Genomic DNA, 8,961 nt, shown 5'->3' on the forward strand with positions numbered 1-8,961 from the left:
TGGTGGCCATTGAGGAATGCCTGACACAGACAACGTACCTGGAGCCTCACTGCAAGAAGAATGAAAGATTCTGGCAAAAAGAACTAGTGAATGATTTTGGCCTCTGGTGAAAACAGAAGTTTTCACCCTCTTCCTGGCCATTGTGTAGGTTCTAAGCAATTGAGATTTCTGTCTCACTCATGCAAAGTAAACATACCCAACAGGTTGGATCTTTTTCCCTTACAACCCCCTGTAGGCCTCAGACAGCTTCGAATGCTGGAAAATGAGTATGAGAATGGGTCATTGGGCCATGTCTCCCTTCCACTCCTTGACATGGAAGTACTGAATCAAGCAGATATCGATACGCTATGGGACTGGTCAGCTTCTCACTCCCTCAAACAGCTAGACTCATTTTTGTCCTTAGAGCTGACAGATGCCTTGAGAAACTACCCTGGCAACCAGGATCTTGCACTCATCTTGTGAGTGCTGCTTCACTGCCAACTGAACTGTAAGCACAGGGATTGGGGTTCCTGCTACTGTTTCTGGGGAATGTGAATGAAATCCCTCTGATGGGGCATGAGACCAGAACATGTGGTTGTCTGAAGGAGAAGTAGATCCTTAATGGCCAGTATTCATACCTGCATTTTGTGGTCCCATTCCCAAAGAGGAATGCATACTAGGTGGCAGGATAAGCAAGTCCTGTGTCAGAATAAAGGAGGAAGAGGCCCTGCTACCTCAGTGCCCAGACAAGTCTTGAACATCAATCCCTTCAGTACTCCAAACATCACCTTGGTACTAGGAAAATTGTAACATCTGGATCTGGTTTACTTTCTCTTCAAACTGTTTTTATGCTACTGGCATGTTATTGAGAGACTGCTAACTTTAAAACTGGGCCAGGGAAAATAAACAACATTGGCACTTGTCATCTTCCTCTTCAAAATAGTAGGAACGCCATGAATTTGAAATTCCTCTTGAGCACCATTCCTATATTAATAAGATTAAATCCTGCTGGCCAACTTTATATTTCAAATACATTGAAAGAAAAAAAGGGATTCTAAAGAAGAATAAGGACTCAAGAGTACAAAATGTATACTTTATTTTTTATAAATAAGGCTTTAGAATAATACTATTTAAAAGAAATCTGCATTTTTACATTCACCATCAGTGAGTTCCTGACTGGAAAGGCTGTGCATGATGATACACAGCAGGGACCTCACTGCAGGACAACAGGAGCTCAGGAAAGCACCATTCATTTGAGAAGTAGTAGGCAGGCTCTGACAGTCCTGTTGCATTGCTACCAAAGGGAAGTCTTAAACTTCTTCCTCCACCAAGTCTTCTTCAAATTCCCCCTGTTCATCAGCAGTGGCATCTTGGCACTGCTGGTACTCGGACACCAGGTCGTTGATATTGCTCTCAGCCTCAGTGAACTCCATCTCATCCATGCCTTCTCCCGTGTACCAGTGCAAGAATGCCTTGCGCCGGAACATGGCACTGAACTGCTCTGAGGTGCGCTTGAAAGGTTCTTGGATGGCTGTGTTGTTGCCGATGAAGGTGGCTGACATCGTGAGGCCACGCGGGGGGATGTCACATACAGCTGTTTTCACATTGTTGGGAATCCAGTCTGCAAAGTAGCTGCTGTTCTTGTTCTGCATGTTGAGCATCTGCTCATCCACCTCCTTCATGGACATGCGGCCTCGGAAGATGGCAGCTGCTGTCAGGTAACGACCATGGCGGGGATCACAGGCGACCATCATGTTCTTGGCATCAAACATCTGCTGGGTGAGCTCGGGCACTGAGAGAACATGGTACTGCTGGCTGGCCCGGCTGGTCAAGGGTGCAAAGCCAGTCATGAAGAAGTGTAGGCGGGGGAAGGGCACCATATTCACGGCTAGCTTGCGCAGGTCTGCATTCAGCTGGCCGGGGAAGCGCAGGCAGGTGGTGACTCCACTCATGGTGGCTGACACCAGGTGGTTCAGGTCTCCATAGGTGGGTATGGGCAGCTTCAGGGTGCGGAAGCAGATGTCATACAGGGCCTCATTGTCGATGCAGAAAGTTTCATCTGCATTTTCCACCAACTGGTGGACAGACAAGATCGCATTGTAAGGTTCTACCACGGTGTCTGACACCTTGGGGGAGGGCATGACGCTGAAGGTGTTCATGATGCGGTCTGGATACTCCTCTCGGATCTTGTTGAGAATCAGGGTGCCCATGCCTGATCCAGTGCCACCTCCCAGGGAGTGGGCCAGCTGAAAACCTTGGAGACAGTCACACCTTTCTGACTCCCGCCGCACCACATCCAGCACGGATTCCAACAGCTCAGCTCCCTCTGTGTAGTGGCCTTTTGCCCAGTTATTGCCTGTCCCGCTCTGGCCTATCAGACACAAAGATATGATGAGACACACACTCCAAGAATAATGACTGTGCCTGTCCTATTGTGAAGACAATAGGACTCTTCTGAGCTAACCTTTGCTATTACATTAGATACACTTTGTTGAAATAAAGGAAATGTTTTCAATATATCTGGGACCCTACAAATCACCCAGATTCTAAAGAAAAGTAAAGACAGTGTGAAAGAAAATACATTTTAACCCAAATCAAGTACTTCTAGAAATGAAGGACCGAGCCTGCCTCAATACTGGAAATGTAGTTACTTTCACAAGAGGGACAGGAGCACAGTGTGGTCAGAGGGAAGCTAAACTGCAAGCACTTGTCTGCACCTTGCTCACACATAGCTGTGCTTTGATTTCTGGTGTCCTGAAGTCGTTCTGTTATTGCCAGGGCTTTAAAATGACCAGCAGTGCTGAAACCTTGTTGGTGGCTTTCTCTACTTGATGCTCTTTCCCTTCAGAGGCTTCTTTGTCATGGAGGGCTTGCAGAGTTGCACTGATCTGAGCTGTCTGAGAGGCCAGGGGCATGACTCCCGTGGACTGGAATAGGTGGGTTAGGTGAGGACAATATCAAGATGGATAAAGTCTCAGCCCAGCACTGGAGTGCCTGGATGTTAGGATCCATGGACCATGATGACTTACCAAATATGAAGTTGTCTGGCCTAAAGCTCTGGCCAAATGGTCCCGATCTCACTGAGTCTAATGTTCCAGGCTCTAGGTCCACCATGATGGCCCGAGGAACATATTTGTTGCCTGTGAGAAAAAGAGTTGACTTAGGCCTATACTTGACAAGGAACTTAGGGGGCAGAGCTTATGATTCTAAGTGACTCTCAGCATTCATTACAAAAATTACAGCATTTGAGACATGGAAACAGAAAAGATATCTTGAGCATGAATCCCCATGCAAGAGGCTTCAGCAACTTTAAGGATGTTTGCCGTTGTCTATTTCCATTGAATATTCATTCCTTTGCTTTGGGCATGGTGGCTGAAATCTCAGCTACACATGAGGCAAAGATGAGCATCAGGCTTTGAGTTTAATGGTGCAAAAGAAAGGTGGCAACACTTTTTTTTGTGGTTCATCATGGGGCTTGAACTCTGGGCCTGGGCACTGTCCCTCAGCTCTTCAGCTCAAGGCTAGCACTCTATCACTTGAGCCACAACCCCACTTTCAGTTTTCTTATTGGAGATAAGAGTCTCAAGGACTTTTCTGCTGAGGCAAGTTTTGAACCATGATCCTCATATCTTATCCTCCTAAGTAGCCAGCATTACAGGAATGAGTTACCAGTGCCTATCAGCAAGAAACTTTCTCTTTTTTGTTAATTTTATTTTATTGTAAAGGTGCTGTATAGAGGAGTTAGTTACATGAGTAAAGAAATGAGAACATTTCTTGTCAAAAATTGTTACCCCCTACTTTGTTGTTCTCCCACTATCCCTCCCCTTCCCCAATTACCTTTCTCAAGAAATGAACCAGGTTCATGCCTATAATCCTAGCTACTCTGGAGGCTGAGATCAGAGGATCACTCTTCAAAGCCAGCTGGGGCAGGAAAAGTCCTTAAGACCCTTATCTCTAATAAACTAACAGAAAACCAGAAATGGCACTGTGGCTCAATAGGTAGAGCTGCTTGCCTTGAACTGAAGAGTTGAGGGACAGTGCCTAGGCCCAAAGTCCAAGCCACATGACCGACACCCCAACGCCAAAAAAAAAAAAAAAAAAGCCAGGTATGGCTATTCACCAAGTAGATGTAGGGGAATATAAGTGTAAGGCTTTCCTGGAGAAAACATTTATACAATATATATTTATTGTCTTATAATGTTTCAATAATGGTTATCAAATAGCACACATCCTTGCATTCAAATACTCAGAGCAACCTTGAGCAATGACTTGCAATTTCCCATTTATCCTGATTTGGCCCAAGGGAAAGCAGTTAACATGATGTAAACACCAGTTTTAGAATACCCCCTTCCTAAATATTCACATGAACAAAACTGGCCATCCTGCTGGATATACAGGATCTAGTAAAGACACAACCTAAAATTCTGTTCATAGGAGTGACACAATCCAACCCAAACACTCTCAACCAAGGTGAGGACATCCCAAAATATAGATCTATAAAACTCAAATTAAATAGTTTTGTACTTTCGTTTGTACTTGTTCATTGGATTAATACATAGGAAAGCCAATTATCCACGATTCTTTCTGTATACAATAATGCAGAATGGAAACTCAATATAAAATTAAATGATCTTTACATTGACAGTTACAAAAACTGAAAATCTGCTTTGTAGACTTCAATTAGGCTGTTTATGTTAGGAAAGACAATATTAATCATTTAAAAGCAATGTTTACAAATTAGTATTGGTTTTTTCTACATCAAAAGAACGTTTTCTTACTTTAAAAACCTTAAAAATATTGTTGGCTAAGTATTCATATTCAAAATGCTCAAGACCAGAAATGTTATAGATTTCAGGGTAAGACACTTTATTTATGCTTTGTGATTTGGACTATTCTCATATATATTAGTGACTGAACATCCCTCTTTAAAATTATTAAAATTTTCTTTTTCAAAATATTGTTTTAGAAATTTAATCTATATTTTAAAGAGGCAATGTAACTGGGCTCTGCTTGCTTACAGGTGTAATTCTAGCTACTCAAAAATCTGAGATAAGACCTTAGCATTGCAGATTGAAGTCAGCTGGGGCAGGAAAGTCTGGGAGACTCATCTCCAAGAAACTACCCAAAACAAAAGAAGCTCATAGTCAGTGCCCAGGCCTTGAGCTTAGGATGATCAGCACACAACCAAATGGCACTGGATAATATTATATTTTATCAATTGTTTTAGAATGCATATTTAGGCAGTCTCATTTTTAATTATGTGAAGCGGGCTCACACCTTTAATCCTAGCTACCCAGAAGGCTGAGATCAGAGAATCACGGTTCAAAGCCAACCAGGGCATAAAAAGCCGGCAAACTCTTATCTCCAATAAAACAACAGAAAACTGGAAGTGGCACTGTGGCTTAAGTGGTAGAGCCGCTTGCCTTGAGCTGAAGAGCTGAGCGACATTGCCTAGGCCCAGATTTCAAGCTCCATGACCGGAAAAAAAATCCAGGTGTGGTTAGTCAGCAAGTAGAGGTAGGGGGAACTCAGGTATAAGGCTTTCCTGGGCTAATTCACAAGAATATACTCAAAAATTAAAACAAAGTATCTGGTGGAGTGGCTCAGTTGGGTACAGCACTTGACTTATAAGATCAAGGTCACAAATTAAAACTACAATACTACCATAAGAAAGGCAGAAACTCCTTCCTTTTCATTAGTATTCCCCTGGGAACTCTTTTGCCACCGTATGGGAAACCAGATGGGAGACACTCACCAGTTGCCTCATTGTAATACACCTCGATTCTCTGCAGCTGTAAATGGCTGTCTCCATAGTAGTTGCCAGTGCAATCAATATTGTGCTCATTGCTTATCATTTCCCAAAACTGAGATGGAAATAGAAGTGTATTATGACCTAGAATGTTAACTGTCCAAACAATGCATTTTAAAGTAACCATAAGAAACCCATGTCCTGTTGACACAAATATATTTGTAAAAAATAATTACATTTTCTAAATTAAAAAAAGCACAGAAATGGGTGGTATTTTAGTTTTCTTAATCTCTTTGTTATCTGGCTGAATAGAAGATGTCTGTGTTCTCCTATGAGTATTCCATCTTATGCAGTACCATATTCTGTTTGTATTCTATGTCGAGTAACTGGCCTTACATGGACATGAAATTGCCAAAGCAGTAACTTGAAGACTCAGTAAGAAGGGTCTCCAGAACCCCAAGTGTCCTCAGAGCATACACAACAACCAATGATTTAGAAAACACTCAACTTAAGGGAGCTTAGGTGGGGCATGAAACTCAGAGAAATTTGCATTAAGGTAGAAGAACTGTTCACAATTATCTGACACTCATCAGTTGACACAAGGGAATTGTCTGTATCTTTCAGCTCAAAAACACTGCATTCCTTGCATTCAAACCAGACCAAACGTGCATTAGTCTATTCCCAGGAAACTTAATACAAAGACTTGAGTCTCAGGTAAGACTAAGACATGCAAGGGATTTGAAACCACCCCAGCCTTGTTTAAAAACCACACCCACCAGGGCCACACAAATTAGGGAAATTGGAGAAGCTATCTGGGGGACTTCATTTGCAGAAGTTTAGGGACCACTATGGAGCCCCACCTACTTCAGCCTAGCCATGACCACCACCACCTCCAAACTCCAACCTGTCCTCCTTCTCCTTCCCCTAAATTTGAGACTTGGATCCTAGGCCAGTGCCATGCTCACCTTTACGCCAATCTGGTTGCCACAGTGGCCTGCCTGTATGTACACAATCTCCCTCATGGTGCAGGGCTGCAGAGCTGATGGATGTATGTCTTCAGCGGTGGTGCCCACAGAGGCAAACAAGTAGAGCTGGGAAGCAGGAATCTAACAGAGTGAACTCAGATCCCCATTTATACCTCTGATTGTTACAGGGGCAGAGGAGATGGGGCGGACTTGATTATAGGTGGAGCCAGCAGGTGCTCCAACTCAATCGCCCTATTGCTGGGTAATCAGAGGGCCCTACCAGTTCCTACCTACCCTGGAATCCAGCTGCCAGCTGCAAGTCCATTAGCACAGCTCCCACTCTATTTGGATCATCTGGTCACCCTGCCATCCACTCCCCACTCTGACTCACAAGAGAGGCTGAACCCTGGGATCAAGGAAAGAAGAGGAGGAACTTCCTCTGCACAAGGTCCTTCTTTGCCAGAAGCCCAGAACAAGCCTGCCGTCCATTTTTGATTGGAGGGTCTAGAACTGAAGGGGCATTTTCAGGTGTGATCACAAGAGCAAGCACAACTGTTGGATTCCATGATTGATCCACTTTCCATTATGGGAAATGTCAGGGGCTTAGGGTCTAGCCTTCATACTCAGGTTTTTTTCTTTCCTCTTAAAAGTAGCTTGCTTTATTACTTGGGCCATAGGACAACTACAGTATACTTTTTGTTTCATTTGGCTTCTGCTCCTAGTGTAAGAACTCAGGTCCTGGTCAGAGTGTCTTTTTCTTTTTTTTGGTCGGAGTTGGGGCAGGTTAGTGATTTAGGGCTTGAAATTAAGGCCTGGTGACTCTTTCTGAGGTTTTTATTATTATTGAGATTAGGTGATTACCTTAATTTCTCTTATTTCACAGAATTGTGGAATAGTGATATTTAGTTGAAATTACAAACATATTTTAACCTTCACAAGTCAAATTATCATTATCATGGACTATAAACTTTGTGAATTCTATAAGCTTTGACAATACAATTTATTTCTTCCACAACGGGTGATATTTACATTTCTCTACTTTTGCTTAGTGTAGAATTTCCTGTCTTTCACTTTCATTCTGCCCCTCTCTTTCTTAGGTTTTATTGATTTACTTATTTAACTGAAAGGTAGAAGGCTCTACTACTTGAACTACAGCTCAACTTCTGCCTTTTTTAAAGTGTTTAATATGAGACAAGAGTCCCATGGGTAGTCAAGGGCAGTACAGTGAGACTTGAAATCTGAGGATCACTATTCAAAGTCAACCTGGGCAGGAAAGTCTATGAGACTTTCCTCCAATCAACCACTAATAGGCAGAAGACAGTAGAACTTTAACCATGAGCAAAACACTTCAAATTTAAGTCCCTCGACTGAACAAACTGAAGCAAGTTTCATGGACTTCAATGCCCATGATGGCTTTGAACCATGATCTTCAGACTTCAGTGACTTTAGCACTCAGGATTATAAGTGTGAGTCAACATTTACAAATCTTTAATTACCTTTTCTTTCACCATTTCAGGTTATTTATTATTTCTTTTTTTGACAATTTTTCTTAGGGGCTAGCTTTCATGCTTAGTTTTTTCTTTCCTCTTGAAACGACCATGCTTTACAAATTTTACCACAGGTAAACTACAGGCTGGTTCTCTTTTTTGTAGCTCTTCTTCTAGGGCTCAAACTCAGGTAATGGTGACTGAGGTTCTTTTTTTATTTTTTTTTAAATTAAGTGCTGGTTGTTAGGTCTTGAAATTAAGGCCTGATGACTCTCCTTGAGGTTTTATTTATTTTTACCTTAATGGTGGCAGGTTTCACTAGTTGAGCCACAGCTCAGCTTCTGCTTTTCCTGTGGTTACCAGTTGATTAGAATATCAACAGCAAGCCAAGAGTAGTACAGGGACGACTGAAATCTGAGAATCATGGTTCGAAGCCAATCTGGGCAAGAAAATCAATGAGAAAATTATCTCTAATTAACCACCAATATGTAGGAAGAAGTAGACCTCTAGCCATAAGGAAATCATAGCAAGTTCAAGCCCCAGTACTGAACACAGTAAAATAAGTCTCCTGTACTTTCTGCCCAGGATGGCTTTGAAACACGATCCTTAGTTTTCACCAATCTGAGCAAATAAGATTGCAATTTTGAGCCATGATTTAGAAATCTTTCATATGCTCATTTTTGCACCTTTTCATTTATTTGATTTGCCTTCCCCCCTTTGTAAAGTTCATGTCCTTTATTATTAGGGCCTAGCTATTCTCACTCAGTATTTATTTATTTAT

The 8,961-nt window shown here is 42.3% G+C and overlaps 1 protein-coding gene across 3 annotated transcripts; it reads right to left on the reverse strand.

Moving 5' to 3' along the window:
* Window positions 1-1,289: 1,289 nt before the first annotated feature.
* LOC138814870 (tubulin beta-2 chain-like) lies at window positions 1,290-6,750 on the reverse strand. Of its 3 annotated transcripts, none has more exons than XM_070003962.1 (4): window positions 6,694-6,750; window positions 5,735-5,843; window positions 3,009-3,119; window positions 1,290-2,350 (listed from the first exon to the last, which is right to left on the reverse strand). In XM_070003962.1, the coding sequence occupies exons 1-4, from the start codon at window positions 6,748-6,750 to the stop codon at window positions 1,290-1,292; spliced, it is 1,338 nt and encodes a 445-aa protein (XP_069860063.1). The 3 variants fall into 3 exon arrangements, with proteins under 3 accessions (XP_069860063.1, XP_069860062.1, XP_069860064.1); XM_070003961.1 differs by having other exon boundaries at window positions 3,009-3,145; window positions 5,731-5,843; XM_070003963.1 differs by lacking the exon at window positions 5,735-5,843 and having other exon boundaries at window positions 6,717-6,750.
* Window positions 6,751-8,961: the final 2,211 nt, after the last annotated feature.

This window comes from Dipodomys merriami, unplaced genomic scaffold (assembly GCF_024711535.1).
Source record: "Dipodomys merriami isolate MVZ:Mamm:240054 unplaced genomic scaffold, mDipMer1.0.p SCAF_618, whole genome shotgun sequence".
NCBI lineage: Eukaryota > Metazoa > Chordata > Mammalia > Rodentia > Heteromyidae > Dipodomys > Dipodomys merriami.